At 50.0% G+C, this 25,192-nt stretch overlaps 1 protein-coding gene across 3 annotated transcripts; it reads left to right on the top strand.

The window, feature by feature from the left end:
- The first annotated feature begins 548 nt into the window (after positions 1-548).
- Positions 549-24,695, top strand: pfas (phosphoribosylformylglycinamidine synthase). 3 transcript variants are annotated; one of them, XM_048977595.1, is made up of 29 exons: positions 549-681; positions 2,543-2,674; positions 2,793-2,928; positions 3,183-3,288; positions 3,428-3,626; positions 4,664-4,769; positions 4,869-5,009; positions 6,778-6,902; positions 13,273-13,401; positions 14,496-14,627; positions 14,732-14,860; positions 14,960-15,033; positions 15,261-15,417; positions 15,824-15,885; positions 16,643-16,804; positions 16,892-16,996; positions 17,670-17,801; positions 17,888-18,118; positions 18,723-18,903; positions 20,461-20,544; positions 20,707-20,862; positions 20,996-21,115; positions 21,207-21,352; positions 21,545-21,752; positions 22,087-22,178; positions 22,568-22,682; positions 22,817-22,963; positions 23,428-23,568; positions 23,875-24,695. In XM_048977595.1, exons 1-29 carry the CDS (start codon positions 576-578, stop codon positions 24,183-24,185), a joined length of 4,065 nt encoding a protein of 1,354 aa, XP_048833552.1. In that variant the 5' UTR covers positions 549-575; the 3' UTR covers positions 24,186-24,695. The 3 variants fall into 3 exon arrangements, with proteins under 3 accessions (XP_048833552.1, XP_048833554.1, XP_048833555.1); XM_048977597.1 differs by having other exon boundaries at positions 590-737; XM_048977598.1 differs by lacking the exon at positions 549-681 and adding an exon at positions 2,010-2,216.
- The last annotated feature ends 497 nt before the right edge of the window (positions 24,696-25,192 follow it).

The raw sequence follows: 25,192 nt of genomic DNA, 5'->3' as shown, positions 1-25,192 counted from the left end.
CAGTGACTTTGGACTCCAGTGAATGCTTATGACAGTGCCGCTTAGTGATTTGACAAGCCTGGAAAGTGCATTGAACAAGACGTCACATTCCTTTGTGAGCGATGTGAATCTAAAATGGCAGTAAGATAAACCGAGGTATACAAATATACAATAATCAAGGCAGATATAATCTATAAAAAGCGGGTTTACATGCCAGAGCAGAACTTCAAACTTAGGTAAACATCAACTGCACATTAAACATGAAAGGTATACGGTAATTTAGTCATTCCTATCTCTTGTTATTGATATATAACTAAATAAACACTTGATAATTAGTCCTATATCCTCTTTGTATCCTACAAAGAAGAGCTTTGGAAATGTCCGAATGGAGACTGCCATAATTAAAGATTAATATTTTACAGTCATTTGATCTTCCGTAAAATAAAGTGTGAAATGTTGCTTCTACAGAAATGATATCTAAGACAGCGTTTTGTAGGATTGCGCTCCTTAGGTCACCTCGTATCGTACATCTGCGTACTCCACGCTGCGCAATGGTCGGGCAGGCAATAGGACTGCGCGCATGCGCAAAGTGACTGATGCACCGCGGAAGCCGGCAGCATTTGGCAGCGGCGCACGTGGGTCTTTCTGCAGTGGCCGGCCAGAGGAGCGAAGGTGACGGGAAGCTTACCGCAGTGTACTTCGGTAATGATTTGCAGTCCGTCCTTTTCCTGACGCTTTTTGTCTAGACTAAAAACCACGTAAGTTCTTTTTGAGAGTTCCCTGTATTCGCGTACGTTAATTACTGCAGAGGAGGTCGTTATCTAAAAGAGTTTGAGAACTTTAACATAGTTCATGCGCATCTTACCTGTTGACTAAAATGGATATGTAGATAAAACATTGTGTGTTCTTTCTTTAGAAACTATCAAAATCTGCGCAGGCTTGATGCAGAAATATTTTGCCCAAAATGGTTAGTGAGTAGACTGCTTTTTGTCAGTAAATCGACTTTTTTGGAAATCAGGACGATCGTCGATCTCGACATTGAAGCCCTCGATCGATGCTTTTGAAACAATATCAGTAGAATCGCGCTGTGCGTGCAGTGTGTGCTTCGGTGACACAAGTAGGTAAGCGATGCAGTGGCTTTATTCTTGTATCAAAAGAGGTACAGCATAGCGCGAATGAAATACTTCCCTGCAAGTCGGTTAAAAAACTAAAATCTGTCTGTATGTTAATTGGTGTTGATTTACTGATAGTTTGTTGTAGAAGCATTGATGATGATTAGCCGTGACGCTTGGATTACTATTTAGGTCATAGCACTAGATATGTCATCCATCCATTTTTTGTAACTGCTTGTTCTACTGAGGCTTGCGGGGAGGAATCTGGAACCTATCCCGGAGACTATGGGTGCAAGGCAGGGAACAACCCAGGATGGGGCGCCAACCCTTCACAGGGCACATTCACACCTATGGGCTTGTTTTTGGACTGTGGGGGAAAATGGAGTACCCTGGGGAAACCCCACGACAACATGGGGAGAACATGCAACTCAAACCCTGTTCCCAGAGGTGTGAGGAGACTGTGCTAACCACTGCACCACCACTGGCTAAACTAGTAGCTGTTGAGTTTATTTCCCACGTTTCAGAATCCTCAGCTCAGGCCTGACCACTTAACCAGCGTGGCACTCAACACAAATCACAGCAGGATAATGAACCGGCAGTGTTTCCACTTACGCGTGAATTACTGTAATAACCATCTCACTGCATTCAGTGAGCCATCTGTAAGTAAGTGATAGATAGTAATTTGTGGCGTACCGATAAGGAAATTTTTGGCTGTTTCTGACAGCAGATCCTTTAGAAAACTGATGCCGATACTGAGAGTTTGGGAGTTTCTACTTAAACAAGTTTAAAAGGACCCTCCATTCAAATAAATTTTAAAAAATTAATTAATTGCATTTGAAACATATGAAATATATTTATTTTTGATGAGAAATCCCCAGCAGTGTTTCATAACTGCATGCATCTTAAATATTTATAACATTGATAACAGACTGATCATCAAGCGTGATAAACCTAATTTTCCAAGTAATATCTTTTGATTTTGCACTGTCTGCACTGAATTTTCTCTCGCCGTCAAACTCTCGCATTACTGACGGCCTAATGTTATTCAGCGGAACCGTAGCAGTCTTTATCAGAGCGGATTCCTTTTTCAGAATCTCTTCATACTCTTCACTGACTCGCCTTAAGGTGAGCAATCAAATTTGTCCCGTTGAAATGCTTATTAATAGATCCTCCTTGCGAAGTTATAGCAGAGCAGTGTTTGCAGAATGCATTTCTGCCGACGTTAAAATAATTCCTCACGCCAGACATTTTTCTGACTGTTTAGTATGCCGGTGTGCAAAGCAATATGTGTCACCATCTTAAAGGGAATTATCGTCGGTAAATATCGGCTCGTTTTTAACCATCGGCTGATGGCCGATCGTTGGCTGATACAATGGATGCATCTCTAATAGTAATATAAACATTTTGGGTTCGGTCTGTCATCCTGCTGTGCCTTTCGGACATTTCTTCAGATCCTGACGCAATGGCTGTGCAGCGCTTGTATAGGAGGGAGGCTGAGCGAAGCCGTGTCCTGCAGAGAGCCCTGCTGCTCTTCCCCGATGTGTCCATCAGCACCGAACACTGTTACAATGTGGAGCTGGCCGGTGAGAGCTGCGGGTACTAGGCGCCATGAGGCCTGCAGGAGGGGATGGAGCAGTGAGGGTGTGTGATGTTTGGGGGAGGGTAAGAAGAGAGTGAAAGGCAATTTGTGTCGTACCACAGGATCTGATGGCCTTGGTCCAGAGCAGAAGGAGGTTCTCTGCTGGCTGTTCAGCTCCCTGTTCCTACGAGACCAGCTGGTGGAGGAACCAACCTTGGTGGCCAGGGATGGAGAACATCTGGTGGAGATTGGGCCCAGGTAAGAGGGGCTGCTGTAGCAGAACTTTATGTGCGTGGTTTTGGATTTAGTTGTGGATGTTGTGTCTGAGGGCAAATTGTAAGATGGATATGAGGATTCTTCCAGAAGATAGTAGGAGGATTAAGATCTTGTGGGGTCTGTTTCCTCCCATATTTCTTTAGGTGTATTAGCTGTTGCATTCTTTCATGCATGTTTTTGCAGTTCATCTGCATTCGCCTTCATTACGGCTCCTGGCTTGCTGTGTCGTTCTGCAGGTTGAACTTCTCCACCGCGTGGTCCACCAACGCCGTATCTATCTGCCAGAGTGCCGGTCTCAGCCAGGTCACGCGAGTAGAGCTGTCCCGCAGGTTCCTCATCAAGGTACTTGGGTCGGGGGGCGCTTGCATGTCATTGGTTACAGCCCTCCATAGCTATAAAGAAATTGTTGGTTGGCAGCTGTAAGCTGACATGGTGCCTGGAATTTAGGCTCATCCGGTGTCCTTCCCTTTTGGCCCTGCAGTGTGCGGATGGTGTGACTCAGAAGCTGACCAATGGAGACCTAGAGAAGCTGGTCAGCTGCCTGTATGACAGTATGACCGAGTGCATCTACCCTCATCCAATCAGATCCTTTGCTGTGGAGACACGCCCACAGGAGGTCTTTGAAGTGGACGTTCTTGGAGAAGGACGCGCTGCCTTGGAGAAAGCCAACGATGAGCTTGGTGAGACGCCAGATGCGTCCCAACTATGGTAGATGGTAAATCTGGTCAGTTAATGAAGCATCATCCTTTTAAATCCATGTAATTAAATTAAATCAATTTAGTTAGTAATGAGGGGCGGCATGGTGGTGCAGTGGTTAGCACTGTTGCCTCACACCTCTGGGACCCGGGTTTGAATCTCTGCCTGGGTCACATGTGTGTGGAGTTTGCATGTTCTCCCCATGTCGTCGTGGGGTTTCCTCCGGGTACTCCGGTTTCCCCCCACAGTCCAAAAACATGCTGAGGCTAATTGGACTTGCTAAATTCCCCGTAGGAATGCATGTGTGAGTGAATGGTGTGTGAGTGTGCCCTGCGATGGGCTGGCCCCCCATTCTGGGTTGTTCCCTGCCTTGTGCCCATTGATTCCGGGATAGACCCCCCGCGACCCAGTAGGATAAGCGGTTGGAAAATGGATGGATGGATGATCCCCCTGTATAATTTATACAGGCATCTATAGTTCATATGTGAGAGCTCAGCTGATTGGTCCTTGTTTTTTCTGACCTCATGGTCAGAACTTGTACCCAGAGGAAGCTGGGAATCAGATGACGCTTAATGCGATTAAATAATTTTATGAAGTCACAAGACGAGAGCGCCTTATGTAGTAGCTTATTGGGTGGGGGGAGGCCGGGGGGGGGGGGGGGGGGGGTGAGGAAATGGAATAACTGGATTACAGAGTCAGCTGGCTACTCACCACATGAGCAGGGAAATCAGAGCTACAGCCAGGATTTTTGGCCACATGGCAAACTGTGGCATTTAGGGTTTGCCTGACGATGACGTCGTCATATATGGAAAACCGTATCTCATACAGACAAAGCATCTGCAGACTGCCTTTCGTTTGGGATTAATAAAGTCCGTCTGTCTGTCAGTATTATGTACTTTGCAAGCAGTGTCCCTCTGTCTGATATCTGAGGCTGTAGATGGTGCCATATTCCCCGGTGCAGTGTCATGTCAGATGAATGCCGTGCTCCATGTGACCTGGCAGGGTTTGACTCTCCCTGCAGGCCTCGCCTTCGACTCCTGGGATCTGGATTATTACACCGCCCTCTTCCAGAGGGTCCGCAGGAACCCCACCAGCGTGGAGTGCTTCGACCTCGCCCAGTCAAACAGGTCTGGCCAGTCCTCTTCCGGTCTGGAGCTTGAGTCTCCTCTCCCGGGCTCCCAGTGATGTCTTGTCTTTCCCTCCTGTCGTTCCTGTCGTTCCTGCAGTGAGCACAGCCGGCACTGGTTTTTCCGTGGCCGCATGATCGTCGACGGACAGGAGCAGACGGAGACCTTGTTCAGTCTCATCATGGGCACTCAGCGCCATAGCAACCAGAATAATGTCATTAAATTCTGTGACAACAGCAGGTGAGTGCAGCATGACGCATCAGGCAAAGAGGATCGAACACATAGTAAACTTTGTAATTAAAATCAGCTTACTGTACATATTCTATATAGACAGACGTATTGGGACGCATCTCAGTCGCTGAATTCAGGACTAATTTCCACAGGGTTATAAGGTCAAGCACCCAGGCATGGTGTGAAAGAATGTTGTTCAGACACACTCCAAAATCTTACGGAAAGCCATCCCAGAAGAGTGGCAGCTGTTATAGCTGCAAAGAGGGGGGGGCAGCTTCATATTGATGCCTTTGTATTTAAAATGAGAAGCCATAGATGGTCCTGTAGGTGTAATGGCCAGCTGTCCCAATACCTTTGTCCATATAGTTTATACACTCAGAATAAACACAGGCTGCCGATTTCAGATCAGTAATTTAGGGCCGTGTGGACCAGTAGGTTGGGACACTGTCTGTGATCAGTAGGTCACCTAGGGTCAAATCCTAGAGCCAGTACTGGGATGTCTCCATTGGGCCCTTGAACAAGGCCCGTTCTCCAAACTGCTCCAGGGTCCAGTGTACATCATTTTGGATGAAATAGCTGCTACATTAATAAAATGTAAAACATTAACCCAACAGAACAGTTGGGTGTCTAATTTACCAGGATACAGTGAAGCAGCTATGATTTGTGCTTATGCATGCAGGCTAAATCCGTAGAGAGAAAACCCTTGAGTGCCAGGATTTAATGCTTTTCTTGAGGATTGAGAGGGATTTTGCAGCGCTGAGGTCAGGAGGAGGCCGAAACGCCGGATGTATTGTCTTCAGGCCCTTAGCTGTCAAAAGGCCTGACGCGGGAGCTGGTGGTGACCTTGCAGCCCTCCCAGGCTTAATGAGATCTCGTCGTTACGGTGCTGTAGCCCAGAAGCCGCCAAGGTCTTGAGCTTAATATAGATTGACGAAGGGAGGGACGTGAGGGTCTGGGCTGGTTGAACGTGAGTCATTCCCGGCGTTCCTGTGCAGGTCTGCGTTATCGCCAACGTACAAAGGGAAGGTGGGGGCTCTCATTGTTAAGGCTCGTGATGTTGAAGACGCCACCTTCAGGTTTATTGTGATGATGATGTTTGACAATAATGGGACAGAAGTTCCTCTGTTTATCTTGCCTTTATTACGGTCACCCTTAAGACCTAGACGGATGCAGCCTTTGAGTAACGTACCAGATCAGTCTCACTGCAGCTGTGTTAAACCAATCATAGAGGTATCCCTAGATTAAGGGTGTTTCGCTGAGGATGGTAAACGTCGACCAGAAACATGAGTGCCATCATCCTGGCTTAATGTTTATATTAACCAGGGATGGGACGATCCACATTCTTTCAGTTCATGGGAAACAGTTGTCCTGCGATCGATTGTACAAATCGGATCTTTTTACAGACTGCCGAAAACTGAAGTATCGGACATGGGTAGGTCGCATTTGGCCGATACCCAATCTGTTTGATAGGTCTGGATCAGCACTGACACCGATCTGAATATCGTATCGGTACATCTCTTTTAACATCAGAGTGAAGACTAATTGTCTGATAAAACTATTTGCATTTTTTAAATGTAAATGTAAATGTAAATTTCCTGTCCAGTATTTATAATGCGGGGAAACTTCTGAGCTGCTGTGGCGATAAATGCAGTGGGTGATGTTTACGCAGATGAGTGACGGCATTGCACGACGATGCACCCTCGTCCTCTTCTGATTGGCTTTCAGTCACGCCGGGTCCCCGCCCCTATGTCACTGTGTCTCCCCGCCCCCACTACAGCGGCATCACCGGCGTGGACCTAGAGTTCATGTACCCCAGCGATCCGGCTCAGCCCAGCCTGTACGTCACCCGGTGTGCCACCCGGCACGTCATCTTCACAGCGGAGACCCACAACTTCCCCACGGGTAAGTCAGGGGGACAACCCCCCCTCCCCACCAAGGGTCACACCTGCATTTGAACATAGCAGTTTTCTATTTGGCTCAGTGCAGTGGTTCTCAATCCTGTCCCAGGCTCAGATGGTCCTTAATAGGGGCAGTAACAGGATTGAAAATCCACTGGCTCAGCAGGTTAGGATTCTGTGTCTGTGATCAGAAGGTCGGCGATTTGAATTCCAGTGCTGGCAGATTGATGCCACTGTTGGTCCCTTGAACAATGCCCTGGTTAAGTGTCTATGTCTCTTCCGGAGAGGAAGAAGGGACAGGAATGAGTAAAGTTTGGTGAATAGATACATCCGTAGATGCCCTGGGACACATCATCAGTGATGTTTCCTGAGATCTTTGGGTGTTTCGGGTCTCGCAACATCAGACACCCTCCTTCAGGCGACCCAGCCAGGGCTGATCAGGCCCCAACTTGTGTCCCAGCAGCATTGGCCCACGTTTCAGACCTCTTCATCCAAATCCACCTGGAGGCTCTCTCTGCAGCCTCTGTGGTGGACTTGATGGCTTTTCTTTTTGCAGCTCCAGTGATGCCAAGTAAGGTGTAGACTTTACATAGGGAGCGAGCCGCAAAGCCTCGACATCCCACCTCTATTGGCTCGCAGCGGGCTTTCCAGCCTCTTCTCCGACATTCCTCTATGAGCTCTTGGTATTTAAGCTGCTTCCGTTCGTTGGCTTCTTCCATGCGGTCCTCCCAAGGGACTGTTAATTCTAATAAGAGGACTTGCTTAGAAGAGACAGAAGTCAGCACTATATCTGGTCTCAATGAGGTTGATGTAACATACTCTGGAAACTTGAGCTGCTTGCCCAAGTCAACTCGCAGTTCCCAGTCTGATGCCGATGAAAGTAGGCTGGATGTTGGAATTGACTGTGGTCGTGACTTCTCTCCAGCTTTCACAAAGGGTACTACCCTCCGGCTTCGGGTGTGTATATTGTTAGCCACTGCAGTAGCTATGGTCTCAGCTACTGTCTTCAGCACCTGGTCATGGCGCCAGCGGTAGCGTCCCCCTCCAAGGGCTGCTGGGCAGCTGCTAAGGATGTGCTCCAATGTGCCCCTTCCTGGGCATTGGGGACACGTTGAAAGGTCGCACTTCCCCCAGACGTATAAGTTAGCAGGGCTTGGTAGCACATCGTACACAGCTTGGACCATGAACTTGATACGCTGTGGCTCTGCCTTCCAGATGTCATTCCAGGTCAGCTTCCTCCCCAGCGCTCCTTCCCATCTTGCTGATGCTCCTTGCTGCTGCATGCTCACCATCCTGCTGGTCCTCACCTCCTCAACACCTGCCCGTACCTCCTCCAGGACAAGGTGGCGTCTGTCCTTTCCCTGGGCCCGGTGGAACCGTGGCTGTGGGAATGACCCCAGCCCTGCTCGTCCAACGGCCACCGTGCCCACCAAAGCCCTGTGCCTTAGACGAGATTCTGCCAGTTCTAGCCCCTCTTGAGCTCTGAACTTCCTGCCAGTCTTCACCACAATGCCTGCTGAAGCAACTCTGGAGTCGCTGGATTCTCGATAAACAAGTGCCTCTCTTGTACGAGAAACTCTAAATTCCTCCTCCAGGCTGCTGAAAGGAAGCTGGAGTTTGTTGCTTCTGCTGTATAATGCTGCACTAGTTAGACTGCGTGGCAGGCCCAGCCATCTTCGGAGGAAAGAGCTGATCTTTCTCTCCAGGGTCTCAACAGTGGACATAGTCACCTCGTACACTAACAGTGGCCAGAGGATGCGGGGCAGAATGCCATGTTGGTATAACCATGCCTTGAACCTGCCAGGAAGGCCAGATTTATCTACTGTGGACAACCAGGCTTCAAGCTTCTTAATGGTGATTCGGACCGATGCTGTGTCTCTGAGGCTGCAGTCGAAAACCTTGCCTAGGCTTACGACTGGTTTCTCAGTGATCGTTGGTATCGTTACACCGTCCACACAGAAGCGAAACTTGTCCACCACTTTCCCTCTCTTCAGGACCATGGACCTAGATTTGATTGGTTTAAAGCTCATCCTAGCCCAACAAATGAGCTTTTCCAGGCCTTGAAGGATCCACCGGCATCCAGGCACTGACGTAGTGGTAACTGTCAGGTCATCCATGAAGGCTCGAATGGGGGGCTGACGAATTCCAGACTTGGACAGGGGGCCTCTACACTCCATCTCAGCTGCCTTCACCAACATATTCATGGCAAGGGCAAACAGGATAACTGAGATTGTGCAACCAGTTATAATCCCTTTCTCGAGCCGATACCAATTGGATGTTATGCTCCCTGATGTCACTCTCAACCTGAAGTTCCCATAGTAGTTCAGGATGAGGTCCTTGATCTTATCGGGTATGTAATGACGGTCCAGAGTGGTTTCCACCAGCTTATGGGGAATTGACCCATATGCGTTAGCTAGGTCCAGCCACAGCACTGCCAGGTCCCCCTTCCCTTCTCGTGCCTCCCTGATCAGCTGGGTAATTACTCCGGTGTGTTCTAGGCAGCCAGGAACTCCAGGAATGCCACCTTTCTGTACTGAGGTGTCGATGTACTTGTTCTTCAAGAGGAAGTCTGTCATCCTTCTGGAAAGGATACTGAAGAAGACCTTCCCCTCCACACTGAGAAGTGAAATGGATCGGAACTGCTCCAGCCTGGTTGAGTTCTCCTCCTTTGGTATCCAGACACCCTCCGCCTGTCTCCATTGGTCTGCAATGGTTCCCCTCCGCCAAATCACTCGCAGCAACTTCCATAGAATTCTGAGGAGGTTTGGACAGCGCTTGTACACCTTATAGGGTACTTGACTGGGGCCTGGAGTGGAGCTGGCTCTGGCTGCTGTTACCACCTCCTGGACTTCCTTCCAAGTGGGTTCTGAGGTGTTAAACTCCACTGTAGGGGTTGGCATGACCCTAAGGGCTGTCTGTGGTCCAAGTTCTTGCTCTCTGACTGGGTCGCTGAGGGTATTGTGCAGAAAGTTGTCCACCTCTTCCTGGGAACACTCGAGACGTCCGCTTCGTTTCTGTCCCAACAACTGTTTAGCAAAACGAAAGGGGTTGGCTATGAAGGAACTTCGCTTCCTGGCTCTCTCCACCCTCCGTCTCCTATGCCATTCAGCTCTGCGCAGGGTCTTAAGCTGCTTCCGGATAGTGTGTCGAAGCTCCGCGAGAGGTGGCTTTTCCTCTTCATCTGCTACCTTGAACTGCTTTGCCAGTGTACGCAGTTCTTTTCGTAAATGGTGGACTTTGTCTGCCCTCCGGTTGTTGATGTAAGTGGGCTTACTGGACTTGGCCTGCTCGACGCCAAACCTTTCGGCCCCAAAACTTGTTATAATGGTGGTCAGGTACTTCAGTCGGCTTTCTACGCCTCCCTTTGCTGTTGAGTTGACAATTCTAGATGTATCATCATCAAACTGCTGCCACAGCCCATGCTGCTTCGCTTGAGGCCACTTAATACGATGATTCTGGACTACTCTGCTGGGAGTTGGAGTGCTGGGCACTTGGAGGTTCTGGGCACTGTGGGTTGTCTCCGGGCCAGGCTCCTCCTGCGTCTCACCAGGCGTTATTCCTGTGCGTTGTGCTGCGCTCTCCTGCTCCAAGCATTTCATCCGGCTCTGATGGATCTTTAGGCCTCGGGCGTTCTTGCAGACCTTGCCGCAAAAGCATCTGCTCGTCGTCGATATTCCGTTTTCAGAAGTTGTCGTCATTAGGTCCGTCCTAATGGGGTGCTCATCCTCCCCCCCTCTCGGGCTCCCCTGGGGGTGTTTATCTGTGGGTTGATCTGTAGCTTATTTTGGGTTCTCCCTCACAGGAGATGCAGGTTGGGCTGCTAACCCTTCCTGCCCCGACTGCCGTCTTTCCGTGCTGTCACTGTCTCTCCAGTTGTCACCAATCTTACTTGGTTGTCACCCAGTCTCTTCCTGGGGGTCACTGGTCACGCCAGTTAAAAAGGTGAATAGATACATCCGTAGATGCCCTGGGACACATCATCAGTGATGTTTCCTGAGATCTTTGGGTGTTTCGGGTCTCGCAACATCAGACACCCTCCTTCAGGCGACCCAGCCAGGGCTGATCAGGCCCCAACTTGTGTCCCAGCAGCATTGGCCCACGTTTCAGACCTCTTCATCCAAATCCACCTGGAGGCTCTCTCTGCAGCCTCTGTGGTGGACTTGATGGCTTTTCTTTTTGCAGCTCCAGTGATGCCAAGTAAGGTGTAGACTTTACATAGGGAGCGAGCCGCAAAGCCTCGACATCCCACCTCTATTGGCTCGCAGCGGGCTTTCCAGCCTCTTCTCCGACATTCCTCTATGAGCTCTTGGTATTTAAGCTGCTTCCGTTCGTTGGCTTCTTCCATGCGGTCCTCCCAAGGGACTGTTAATTCTAATAAGAGGACTTGCTTAGAAGAGACAGAAGTCAGCACTATATCTGGTCTCAATGAGGTTGATGTAACATACTCTGGAAACTTGAGCTGCTTGCCCAAGTCAACTCGCAGTTCCCAGTCTGATGCCGATGAAAGTAGGCTGGATGTTGGAATTGACTGTGGTCGTGACTTCTCTCCAGCTTTCACAAAGGGTACTACCCTCCGGCTTCGGGTGTGTATATTGTTAGCCACTGCAGTAGCTATGGTCTCAGCTACTGTCTTCAGCACCTGGTCATGGCGCCAGCGGTAGCGTCCCCCTCCAAGGGCTGCTGGGCAGCTGCTAAGGATGTGCTCCAATGTGCCCCTTCCTGGGCATTGGGGACACGTTGAAAGGTCGCACTTCCCCCAGACGTATAAGTTAGCAGGGCTTGGTAGCACATCGTACACAGCTTGGACCATGAACTTGATACGCTGTGGCTCTGCCTTCCAGATGTCATTCCAGGTCAGCTTCCTCCCCAGCGCTCCTTCCCATCTTGCTGATGCTCCTTGCTGCTGCATGCTCACCATCCTGCTGGTCCTCACCTCCTCAACACCTGCCCGTACCTCCTCCAGGACAAGGTGGCGTCTGTCCTTTCCCTGGGCCCGGTGGAACCGTGGCTGTGGGAATGACCCCAGCCCTGCTCGTCCAACGGCCACCGTGCCCACCAAAGCCCTGTGCCTTAGACGAGATTCTGCCAGTTCTAGCCCCTCTTGAGCTCTGAACTTCCTGCCAGTCTTCACCACAATGCCTGCTGAAGCAACTCTGGAGTCGCTGGATTCTCGATAAACAAGTGCCTCTCTTGTACGAGAAACTCTAAATTCCTCCTCCAGGCTGCTGAAAGGAAGCTGGAGTTTGTTGCTTCTGCTGTATAATGCTGCACTAGTTAGACTGCGTGGCAGGCCCAGCCATCTTCGGAGGAAAGAGCTGATCTTTCTCTCCAGGGTCTCAACAGTGGACATAGTCACCTCGTACACTAACAGTGGCCAGAGGATGCGGGGCAGAATGCCATGTTGGTATAACCATGCCTTGAACCTGCCAGGAAGGCCAGATTTATCTACTGTGGACAACCAGGCTTCAAGCTTCTTAATGGTGATTCGGACCGATGCTGTGTCTCTGAGGCTGCAGTCGAAAACCTTGCCTAGGCTTACGACTGGTTTCTCAGTGATCGTTGGTATCGTTACACCGTCCACACAGAAGCGAAACTTGTCCACCACTTTCCCTCTCTTCAGGACCATGGACCTAGATTTGATTGGTTTAAAGCTCATCCTAGCCCAACAAATGAGCTTTTCCAGGCCTTGAAGGATCCACCGGCATCCAGGCACTGACGTAGTGGTAACTGTCAGGTCATCCATGAAGGCTCGAATGGGGGGCTGACGAATTCCAGACTTGGACAGGGGGCCTCTACACTCCATCTCAGCTGCCTTCACCAACATATTCATGGCAAGGGCAAACAGGATAACTGAGATTGTGCAACCAGTTATAATCCCTTTCTCGAGCCGATACCAATTGGATGTTATGCTCCCTGATGTCACTCTCAACCTGAAGTTCCCATAGTAGTTCAGGATGAGGTCCTTGATCTTATCGGGTATGTAATGACGGTCCAGAGTGGTTTCCACCAGCTTATGGGGAATTGACCCATATGCGTTAGCTAGGTCCAGCCACAGCACTGCCAGGTCCCCCTTCCCTTCTCGTGCCTCCCTGATCAGCTGGGTAATTACTCCGGTGTGTTCTAGGCAGCCAGGAACTCCAGGAATGCCACCTTTCTGTACTGAGGTGTCGATGTACTTGTTCTTCACTTGTACTTGTTTCACTCTTCTGCATTCTTCTGTTCTGTGTGCAGGTAGTTAATGATGTTAATTTAATAATTAGGTTCATTTTGAAATACTGTAAAATCTGTACGGTAGAAACCATGATACGTAGATGAAGTGTGACCCGTTTCCACTAAGTAATCAAAGATGTTATATCCTGGGTCTGACTTTTCAGGAGTGGCTCCGTTCAGCGGGGCAACTACAGGTACCGGTGGCAGAATCCGGGACGTCCAGTCTGCTGGCAGAGGCGGGCACGTGATAGCAGGCACAGCGGGTTACTGCTTCGGAAACCTGAACATTCCTGGTAAGATTCCTGGGAAGATGGACGGCAGGGGAAGCCCGGTGTTAAGAAACACGTTGAGGATGTTGATGATTACGGACAGGAACATGGCGCATTGCCCTCAGAGATGATACTGTCCGTATGCTGGGGATATTGTGTCAGTTGTGGTTTAAAATCAGAACCACACAGCCACCTGAGGATCCTGTATGATATTTGCTGTATCTGCTGCCCAGCTGTGGATGTTACTGCCCTCTAGTGGCTAGAGTAAGCATGACCTCTCATTACAAGTGCAAGACACTGCAGAGGAGGACAGTAATGCCTCTTTCCACCAACGTGGTACTAGAGCTGGTGCCTGACATTTTCCCAATCCAGAACTGGTTCCACACGTTTCCATTGCAAAAAACGAAAAAAAAAACAGTTCCAGCAAGGCACCATAGGAAAACTGGTCTCAGAATTTGGAATCGTAACGTCAGCAATAATGGAACGGGCTGTTGCGTCCAAACTTTTTTCAGACCTGGAAAATTGAATCCATAGCCGATTATAATTTTGTCTAATATCGCCAGTGCCGGCAGTGAAACAACTTACCAGCTAATTAATGTTAGATCATTTTTTATTGTGTGGGAAATGAAAGATTGATGTGCTAGCCAGATTTCATAATGAATTATAAACATGCACCGGGACGAATAGCTAAAACACTGCGATCCTCAAGCGCCGAAGAGCTTGAGAATAAACTCACTTATGCACACAGACTGAAGAGAAATGCAGCCTTTAAGGAGACAAAAATGGATGCAGGCAATAGACACAGAGTCATACTCTGAAAAGGGTCTAAAGACTGATTTTTTCTGTTTGGCATGTTCTAAAAACTTAAAATCTGAAACAGATCTAAATAAACAAATAAAATGAATGGAATTCATATGAATCTTCGCTTTACTCCCGGCTACGTTACATTTCTATTCCATTCCTTTTTGAAACCGGTGGAAACACGGGCAGGTTCTTAAAAGGCACCTTAGTGAGAACCAGCCCAGCACCGGTACCGGCTCCGCGTTGGTGAAGAAGGTATAAGAGGAGTGCCAGTCTTCTTGACTGTCCCTGTAAACCACGTCTCTCTTGTGTCTCAGGGTACACTCTGCCCTGGGAGGATCCCAGCTGGGAATATCCCAGCAGCTTTGCATCACCTCTCCAGGTGGCCATCGAGGCCAGTGATGGTGCCTCGGATTACGGCAACAAGTTTGGCGAACCAGTGCTTGCAGGTGCTCCTTGCTCTGTCACGCATGCCATCGCGAACCACCGTGTGAGTTTCTGAGGTGACGGTCTCTTCGTCTGACCGGATCTGAATTCCTCTCTCTTTAAAAAGGCTTTGCCCGTTCCTTTGGCATGAGTCTGGCAAATGGGGAACGCCGGGAGTGGATCAAGCCAATCATGTTCAGTGGTGGGCTGGGCTCCATCGAGGAGCAGCATGTGAAGAAAGAAGAACCTGAGCCAGGTGAGGGGATGCCCAACGTTTTTCTTATCCATGAGATAAATTGGGACAGTAACCTGGGATCGAGTGGTGGATGACGACTCCTCTTTCCATGTATCTCAGGGATGGAGGTGGTGAAGATAGGAGGCCCTGTCTACAGGATTGGAGTTGGTGGTGGAGCAGCTTCTTCCATACAGGTTTGCTGATCTCATTTTGCAGCTCTGTATACCCTTAAGCACTGCCTGTTTGTTTGAGGGGTACCTCAAACCTTAATGAGATCTGAAACATCAAGAAGTGCAGCCGTGGATCAGGCATGTGTGTGAGGAACTCCTTTGGTGCTACAGACTGCCAAAAAAATGGCCTGTTTTTATTTTAATATATATGATGAAAGCTGATCAGGACACACCTGCGTTCGTCCCCCCAGGTCCAGGGTGACAACGCCAGTGCCCGGGACCTTGGGGCCGTGCAGAGGGGGGATGCTGAGATGGAGCAGAAGATGAACAGGGCCCTGCGTGCCTGTCTGGAGCGACCCTCGGGGAATCCCATCTGCAGCATCCACGACCAGGGGGCGGGGGGAAATGGTGAGGGAGGCACGGTGGCAGTAACGTAACGTGACATACGGCGAACATGCATCTGAACGGATGGACACCTCGTGAGGTGCTCTGTGGACTCATCTCCCTGCAGTCACATTCTCTCACATTCTTGTGAGATTCCCTTCCTGTTCACGGCCTGCTTGCACTCCATTTGTGCTCCGTTCACGCGCCGTTCACTTTTTATGTTGATGAATTGCTGGCTTGTGGGGGGAAGTGAACTGCCCCCAGGGCCAATTCAAGCATTTTTAAAGGGGCCCAGGCATATCATTAGCCAATGATATCTTTTGCCTTGGTGTGTGACGGGAGGGGCCACTCAGCTTTCAGCTGGGGTCAGTGGTCAGTGACCCTGTGGCCCCGCCCCTGTATACACTCCTGACTGTCCCGTTGTGTGTAGGGAACGTTTTGAAGGAGCTGAGCGAGCCAGCCGGAGCCATCCTTTATGCCAGCAGGTTTAAGGTGAGGGGTGTTCTCTAGTGTCCCCTGTGGTCCGGAGGACTTTCTGCGCTCTCATCTCTGGCCGACTCTCTCTCTCTCTCTCACCTCCTGCTAGTTATTGAGTCTCCTGCTTCTTGTCTATTTCTGCTTGTGTTTGAGGAGAATGAGACAGACGATGCCTTTTTCATTTTTTGGATTTGTATTCTTATATAACTTATTGTTATATAATTTAGTGGAGATTTGGGTTCCTGACAGCTTCGTATGTGAAGTATTAGTAATGCTGTCTCAAACCATGGTTGGCTTGTGTTCTTCTTGTCCCTGAATCCGGGCTGTAATAGGGCTGTAGCACTCTTACAGTATAGGGTGGTGTTGGGTTTTATGGGATTTTATGTAGAAGTAGTGTTGGGAAACTGCCTAATTGATCTTGGTATGTTAATAATTACAGTGATATTTCCATAAGTTTTGGTGTTGCGAAGTGGTTACCAAGGCTCAGCTCAGTGTGGGGAGCTTGTGAGAGCCACCACACACCAGGCTGTCCTGGGGCTGCGTGTCACTGCCTCTGCCTTTCATATCTCTTACTCACGCTGTTTTGTACTTCCTGTCGCCTTGCGTATCCCTCGCTTCCAGCTTCACTTTCCCCCTCAGGTCAGCTTTTCAGATTGTCTTTGTGGCTTGTTTTCAGGAATTACCGCATCTTAGTGGAAAATTCAGTGATTAAATTAATTGACTCAAAAGTAGTGAGAGAGTGTGATTTGTAAAATCCCCCCCCCCCCCCCAGACAGGTGATCCGACCCTCAGTGCACTCGAGCTGTGGGGCGCCGAGTACCAGGAGAGCAACGCGCTGCTGGTGCACCCCCCCGACCGGCCTTTCCTGGTGCAGGTGTGCCGGCGGGAGAAGTGCCCCGTGGACTTCGTGGGAGTGATAACCGGTGACGGCAGGGTGAGTGTGCCCGCATCACCACTAGGGGGCGTCTGGTGCACCATCTACACCAGTGAGTCACGCGTCACCTGGTGACCTCCCACGCAGATTGTGTTGGTGGATGACCGTGACAACCCGGGTGAGGGAGGTGATGCTGGGCTGCAGCCAGTGGACCTTAAGCTGGAGTGGGTGCTGGGGAAGATGCCACAGAAGGTGAGTTTGCATGGGGAGACGGCCCTGCTGTACTGTGGGGTGGGCGGTACAGTGGGGTATACCATGAGGGTGTGCCATGGGGGGGTAGAGTGGGATATACCATGGTGGCATACTATGGGGGGTACAGTGGGGTATACCATGAGGGTGTGCCATGGGGGGGTAGAGTGGGATATACCATGGGGGCATACTGTGGGGGGTACAGTGGGGTATACCATGAGGGTGTGCCATGGGGGGGGTAGAGTGGGATATACCATGGTGGCATACTATGGGGGGTACAGTGGGGTATACCATGAGGGTGTGCCATGGGGGGGTTGAGTGGGATATACCATGGGGGCATACTGTGGGGGGTACAGTGGGGTATACCATGTGGGTGTGCCATGGGGGGGTAGAGTGGGATATACCATGGGGGCATACTGTGGGGGGTACAGTGGGGTATACCATGTGGGTGTGCCATGGGGGGGTAGAGTGGGATATACCATGGGGGCATACTGTGGGGGGTACAGTGGGGTATACCATGTGGGTGTGCCATGGGGGGGTAGAGTGGGATATACCATGGGGGCATACTGTGGTGGGTACAGTGGGGTATACCATGTGGGTATACGGTGGGAGGGTGTATTCAGTGAGACTGTGTTACAGTGGCCAGTGTACCCCCCCCCATCTCTCCAATTTCCAGGAGTTTGTGCTGGACAGGGTGCCTGCCCCCCTCCTGCCCCTGACTCTGCCCCCAGACCTGTCAGTGCTGGATGCCCTCGGCCGCGTTCTCCGGCTTCCCGCAGTCGCCAGCAAGCGCTACCTCACCAACAAGGTCACCATTCTAAGCCCGTGCCGGCCATTTGCACAGAGCGTCACCAGACACAGGTCAGATGGGAAACCCTCTCCCCCCCCCCCCAGGTGGACCGCTCCGTCACAGGCCTGGTGGCCCAGCAGCAGTGTGTCGGCCCCCTGCACACGCCACTGGCCGACGTGGCCGTGGTGGCTCTGTCACCCTTCGGCCTCCAGGGGGCGGCGACAGCCATCGGGGAGCAGCCAATCAAGGGCCTGGTTTCCCCAGGGGCGGGGGCTCGCATGGCTGTGGGGGAGGCCCTCACCAACCTGGTGTTTGCCAGGGTCACTGCACTCAAGGTAAGGTGGGGGCATGCAAAAATGGGCGTAGAGTGGGTGCAGGGTTACGGGGTGAGGGGTGCGAGGTGTATCATCCATCCATCCATCCATCCATCCATCCATCCATCCATCCATCCATCCATCCAGGTGTTGAGCTGGAGAATCAGACCTGGGGCAAAAAGATTTTAAAATCGCACGATTCATGCATGCAGTGTTTGATCAGATGACATCCTTACCGGCCGTGTATTAAATAAGAAGTTACAGAAGATATATGGATGAATGTACTTTATCAGCTCAAGTGCTATTCTTCCTGAATTCATTAACGATATTATAGATACAATGCAGAAACATTGTATTATGCAATACATAATGTGTTTAAATGTGTTTAAAATTTATTTAAATTTCAACACACACACACACACACACGTGCTACATGGAAACTTACTCAGGCTAAATTGGAAAGGGGATTCGACCCCCCCCCCCCCCCGTCATAGGTGTGGGGCAGCAGTAGGCACCAAGTCCCTTGATATAAAACCATGTGGGCATGTCAATCTGCGTCTGTCTTCCGGCTCGTTCTATTCCCCCCATCCCCGCCTGATGTGAGTCCCCCTCCCCACTCACTCAGGACGTGAAATGCAGTGGGAACTGGATGTGGGCGGCCAAGCTCCCTGGCGAGGGGGCGGCGCTGTGGGACGCGTGCCAGGCCATGTGTGCCGCGATGGCCCGGCTGGGGGTGGCTGTGGACGGCGGCAAGGACTCGCTGAGCATGGCGGCTCGCCTGGGCGGGGAGACCGTGAAGGCCCCGGGTATGGGGGGGGGGGGGCGATATCACCTGAAATTATCATCACGGTATTTTAAACTTTTTGGACGATGATGGTGGTTTTATTTCGAGAAGATACAAAAAGCGACATGGGCGATGTTTTCTGATATTAGTTTTGCACTACGTTGCCAAAAGTATTGGGACACCTGCCTTTACACACACATGAACTTTGACATCCCGTTCTTAATACATCGGCTTTAATATGGAGCTGTCTCACCCTTTGTAGCTATAACAGCTTCAGTTCTTCTGGGAAGGCTGTCCGCAAGGTTTAGGGAATTTCTGATCATTCTTCCAGGAGAGCATTTGTGAGGTCAGACGCTGATCTTGGATGAGAAGGCTTTGCTCATCCATCAAATTGCCAGACAGAGAAGCGTGATCTGTCACTCCAGAGAGCACGGCTCCATTGCTCTGGAGTCCAGTGGCAGTGTGCTTTACACCACTGCATCCGACGCTCTGCATTGGACTTGGTGATGTAAGGCTTGGATGCAGCTGCTCGGCCATGGAAACCCATTCCATGAAGTTCTCTATGCACTGTTCTTCAGCTAATCTGAAGGCCACATGAAGTTTGGAGGTCTGCAGCTACTGACTCTGCAGACGGTTGGCGACTTCTGCACACTGTACGCCTCGGCATGGGTTGTTCCCGCTCTGTGATTTTACATGACCTACCACTTTGTGACTGAGTTGCTGTTGTTCCCAATTGCTTCAACTTTGTTATAATACCACTAACAGTTAGCCGTGGAATATTTAGTAGCGAGGAAATTTCACAAATGTGACTTATTGCACTGGTACCATCCTATCACGGTACCACCCTTGAATCCACTGAGCTCCAGAGAGCGACCCATTCTTTTACAAATGTTTGTAGAAGCAGTCTGCATGCCTAGCTGCTTGATTTTATTTACCTGTGGCTATGGAAGTGATTGGAACACCTGAATTCAATGTTCTGGAGGGGTGTCCCAATACTTTTGGCAATATAGTGTATAATTGTTGGAGTAACAGCACAAAGGGAATGACAAGTGGTTCTAGCTGAAAACTGGGTTGCCAGCTTTGGTCAGCTGTCTGCAGTGAGATTTTCAATTCGAGAGAAGTCTGCAGTCACATGGACATGCATTTACATCTAGGGTATGTAACTTTTTTTTTTTTTACTTTGTAAATGGTCTGTAGGGTTTGCAAACTACCCCGACGCTTATGATGTAGCTAATTTTAGGTTTATAATGGAATAATATAGATTTGCCACAAGATTTCTTGTTTGACCGTGAGAGCCTGACGGCGTGAGTCTCATGTCAGACGCGTCAGAGTTGGCAACCCTGAAAACGTACGTTTCACCTGAGCTGATTTGTATAAAATAACACTATACAATTGTTAAATAACGTAAACTTTGACAAACATGAAGACAGCAATAAACTACATCTTATCCAACATTTTATAAGATACAGCTGAGAAGCTTTCAAATGCAGTAGGATTCCAGGACAGAGCAGCCACTCTGTGAGCATGTGAGATTTGCTGCTGTCATTAACACCGCAGTCGGCTCTTCCTGCTTCCTCAGGTTCCCTAGTGATCTCTGTGTATGCTGTGTGTCCCGACATCACTGCCACTGTGACCCCTGACCTGGAGGACCCTGATGGGAAAGGTTTGCCCCCCCCGCCATTGCTTATCCCCACTCCCGTCTTTCACAGATAACTTCCTGTCGACTTTCTATTATAAAATTGATGTTTATAGGAGAGGCTATGCATTAATCAGCATCCTGGCACCTTCTAATGCACACGTCCTACCCCCCACCCTGGCCCTTCAGGCGTGCTGCTGTACGTCCCCGTGTGTTCCGGAAAATTCCGCCTGGGTGGCTCTGCACTGTCTCAGTGCTACGGACAGCTGGGTGACAACAGCCCCGACCTGGATGATCCGGACAAGCTGTCCGCCTGCTTCAACGTCACCCAGTCGCTGATCCAGGGTCAGTTGCCATCCATACTGTTCCATTCAATTAGCGCGCACTCTCCAGCTAACCTGTGATCACATGTATTACAGTATTACGGTAATTATATGTTTGTTAAAATCAGGCCCCTCATCCCATAAATGTGTCCTAGAGCGGCTGCTGAGTGCTGGTCACGATGTCAGTGACGGTGGGCTCATTTCCTGCCTGCTGGAGATGGCTTTCGCAGGGAATCGTGGGATAGAGGTGGACTTGCCCTTCCAGGGACCAGGAGGTTGGTGCTGACTTTCGAACCTTGTCCTGCTTACAGCCGTAACAAGAGTGAAGTGTTTAGATGTGTGAGTGATGCCTCTTCTGGCTTTCAGTCATGGAGGTCCTGTTCTCTGAGGAGCTGGGGCTGGTCTTGGAGGTATCAGAGTCCAACGCTGACAGGGTGTGTCAGAGCTACACTGATGCCGGCCTCATCTGCCACAGGATTGGCAGAACTTGTGGATTTGGGCCAGAATCAATGGTGAGGGTCGGCTCATAACCTCTGCCACCTCAGCCTGAGTGGAAGTTGCTACCCTGCATCATTATCTACTGATCTTCATGAACATTTTTGGTTTGTCCACCTCCTTGAGATTGGCAGTGTATTACTGCACAAACTTCTGATTTGTGTAATTTTTTTTTTTTATATTGATTTATTATAATCTTTCCCTTCCAGGTCAAAGTGCGAGTCTGTGGAGAGCTGGTCTTGTCTGAAAGCCTGCCCCGCCTCAGGGAATTATGGGAAAGCACCAGCTTCCAGCTGGAGAGGCTGCAGGCCAGTCTGCCGTGCGTGGAGCAGGAGGAAGCGGGCCTAGCCAGCCGGACGGCACCATGTTACAAGCTGACCTTTGACCCCAAGCAGACACCCAGCGCCAAGGAGCTGGGTGAGCAGCATCTCAGCAATACTCGTTATCTATTTAAATATAATGTGTTTCCGCCATTAATAAGCTGGCTGATAGAATCTGGTCATCAGTGGTCATCGTTGACACACCACAGCACACATCAACGAAGTGTGTCCTCTGCATTTTACCCTTATGTGACATCGTGACATAGCAGGGGGGCAGCTAATTCAGCGCTTGGGGGCGGTACCTTGCTCAAGGTACCTTACTGGTCGGTGATTCAAACCAGCAGTTTTTCAATTACAAGTGCGCTTCCCTAACCATTAAGGCACCACTGCCCTGATAATGGCCTGCTGTGAACACGTTCTCTTCTGGTCAGGGCTGGGACTTCCCCGGGTGGCCGTGATACGGGAGGAGGGCAGTAATGGTGACCGGGAGATGTCCGTCGCCTTGTTCATGGCTGGGTTTGAGGTACGATGGTGATTAAAGGAGGGGCTCACACCACATGGGTGATGTTAGGGTTCAGTGTTGTCATTGTTTGCTTTCATCTGTATGATGATGTTAAGCATTCAGATATTCATTAATGTTCACGTAAGTCTGTAGATTTACAGTAACGGTGAAATGTCTGGACCAGAGGTAGATAGTTCAAAGTCCAAAAAGTACAGATCCAGACCAAGATTTTGTTTCTACCAACCGGTTGAGTATCTGTGACTCTGACTCTTTATACTCAACTGGTTGGTTGAAACCCAATAAATGCATTGTTATAAATATTATAAGGGTATAAATGCGTGGGTATAAATATGATATGGGTGTAAATGCGTTGAGAACAAGCCTCTTCTGAGTCTGAACACTTTTGCCAGGTATGGGACGTGACCATGCAGGACGTCTGTTCTGGGTCCACCAGCCTGGACCCGTTCAGGGCTGTGGTCTTTGTGGGCGGATTCAGCTATGCAGACGTTTTGGGCTCAGCTAAAGGTACCTGGGAATGTGCTGATATGCTGTCGGTTGGTCCCGCTGGGTTTCATCCAATCCGGTATTGACTTGATACTGAGGATTTGCTGCCTGCTGGTTCCGAATGACATTGTATGGAAATCTGTCTGTGTCCTCAGGTTGGGCAGCCACCATGACCTTTAACCCCCACGCACGGGCGGAGTTTGAGCGCTTCCGGCGACGTGACGACACCCTCAGCCTGGGGGTCTGTAACGGCTGCCAGCTGCTGGCCCTGCTGGGCTGGGTGGGCGGGGGTGATGGAGCTGGTAAGAGGGGGGGACATGCTAAGCAAACCACTCACTGGTTAACAGAATTTTAAAGCTGGTATGAAAGTGTGGAAAGGAAGTATTAATAGACAGACAGACAGGCAGTTCTGGTTACAAAACAGAGTGTGACTCAGAAAGGGAGAAGATTCCTTTTTAACAAGTTGACATATTAATTATACTTTTGATCCACAATCACAGTCCAAAACAGTCAAAATGTAAATGTGGTGACTCACTGCTTAACCCCACTCGCTTCTGAGCATCACTCTTTGCTAAATTCACTCTACACTGAACCTCACTCTTCATGAACCTCACTCGATTAAACCTCACACTTTTTAAAATCTCACTCTCCACAAATCTCACTCTCTCCTGAACCTCACTCTTTTGCCTTGGGACTCTCTCTCCCAGGCGGACCTACGTGGTTCTGGAGACACTGACCACCCCCCCCCCCCCTTTTCTGCCCGCAGAGACGGACGTGACGCTAACTCACAACCGGTCTGCCCGCTTCGAGTCCCGCTTCGTGAGCGTGACCATCCTGCCATCGCCCGCCGTGATGTTCAGGGGCATGGCGGGCTCCTGCCTGGGTGTGTGGGTCGCCCACGGCGAGGGTGAGTCCCCCCATCCCTAGCTTGATGTTTTTTTGAATGCGAGGGTGATTTTTTTAAGGTGGTGGGGCATAAGAGGCTGTAATTCATAGAGTGGGGCCAACTTTATTAGCCAGTGACATAATGACGTCATTTTATTGTTATTGTTGTTATATGTTCTGAATGGGTGAGTGACAGGAAAGTGGGCAGTCCAGGGGCCAATCAGCTTTCAGCTGGGACCAGTGCCCCTGTGGCCCCGCCCCTTCTGTACCTTTTCGTTTTGTCTCTTTTTCTTTAACACCCACATTCTGTGTCGGCTCCTCCCCACAGGCCTGGTACAATTTCGGACCCCCCGGGCTCAGGAGCGTGCTCTCCATGAGGGCCTGGCCCCTCTGCGCTACGCGGATGACCTGGGGGCCCCCACTGAGGTGTACCCGCTCAACCCAAACGGCTCCCCCCAGGGGATCGCGGGCCTGTGCTCAGCGGACGGCCGCCACCTGGCCATGATGCCGCACCCGGAGCGCACAGTGCTGCCGTGGCAGTGGGCTTGGGCGCCCGCACCCCTGCAGCAATCCCTGTCGGCCTTGCCCTGGCTCAGCATGTTCCGGAACGCCGCTGCCTGGTGCCAGAGCGTCCAGTGAAGATGCAGGGGTGGGGTTCAAAGTTAGAAAACGAGTGTTAGATTGATGCGTGAGATGCCAGCTTCCCACTGTCGCTGTTACTGATGCGCCTCCCTGTATGAGCAGAAACCTGCTACTTCAATACAATAGTAATCCAGGGTTAATAATATTAACTCCATATTATCCATATTAGCTTTGGCCTGGAATTTCCCAAAGTAAATAAGGCCTAGTCTCAGGATGACTGTTACTGTGAAAGCGGAGCTGTGTCTGTCTCCTGATATTAACCTGGGATCATGTAGATTGTGCAAGGTGATATAGTTACAGCTGATTCATTTTCATTTTACAATGTTACTTCCTGTATCTGTAAGTAGTGTAAGCTGTAGGCTCTGGAAGGGCATTTATAAGCAGGTGAATGTGGAAATTAGGTAGATTGTCAACGTTTTCATAGCCGTTTCATAGTTTAATAAAACATTAGAGCAGCAAAAATGAGAGTTTCTGTGTGTTTCGTCGTCCTAGGTGGGTCTCAGCTGCCTATGGCTAAATCGGTGTCAAGCAGGCAATTTTATTATATTTTTCCCTCATCAAATAAGTTCTGATTTACCTAAAATTGATAATTGTGTAGCTGGTACTGTTCAGTCTCAAACGCTGGCAGCCTGCCTGTTTCTGCAACGGTTGTTGTTAGAAATGATTCAGATGAACAGACTGGCAGTTATTTATTCACTCTGAGGGCTCGTCGGGGGGGGGGGGGGGGGAACACTGACAGGAACTGGGTAGCTGACGTCTGGCACGTTTTCAGTATTAAACTCTCGTGCGTTTTACCATCAATCCTGCGTTTTACCGTCATCCTGTGTTTACCGTCATCCTGCGTTTCCTAAATCTGCGGTTTTAAATCTAACCGGTCGTGATGCACATGTGCTGTCTGTCAGAGTTCAAGCAGAGCCGCCTCTTATTTGAAGACGTGCCTGGTGGTGCCCTGCAGTCATCCAGAGAGAACCGCCCCTCCTGTCTCGGAGAAGTGAGGACAAAAC

This window comes from Brienomyrus brachyistius, chromosome 15 (assembly GCF_023856365.1).
Source record: "Brienomyrus brachyistius isolate T26 chromosome 15, BBRACH_0.4, whole genome shotgun sequence".
Taxonomy (NCBI): domain Eukaryota; kingdom Metazoa; phylum Chordata; class Actinopteri; order Osteoglossiformes; family Mormyridae; genus Brienomyrus; species Brienomyrus brachyistius.
Note: the sequence above shows the minus strand (reverse complement) of the source record. Positions and strands in the feature narration are given on the sequence as shown.

What these genes read in the sequence shown, in the direction of transcription:
- pfas (XM_048977595.1), top strand. Translation starts at nt 576, where the DNA reads ATGCACCGCGGAAGCCGGCAGCATTTGGCAGCGGCGCACGTGGGTCTT. An exon ending in GACCCACAACTTCCCCACGG is followed by an intron (nt 6,903 to 13,272) that starts GTAAGTCAGGGG and finishes CTGACTTTTCAG; the next exon opens with GAGTGGCTCCGTTCAGCGGG. An exon ending in CGGAAACCTGAACATTCCTG is followed by an intron (nt 13,402 to 14,495) that starts GTAAGATTCCTG and finishes CTTGTGTCTCAG; the next exon opens with GGTACACTCTGCCCTGGGAG.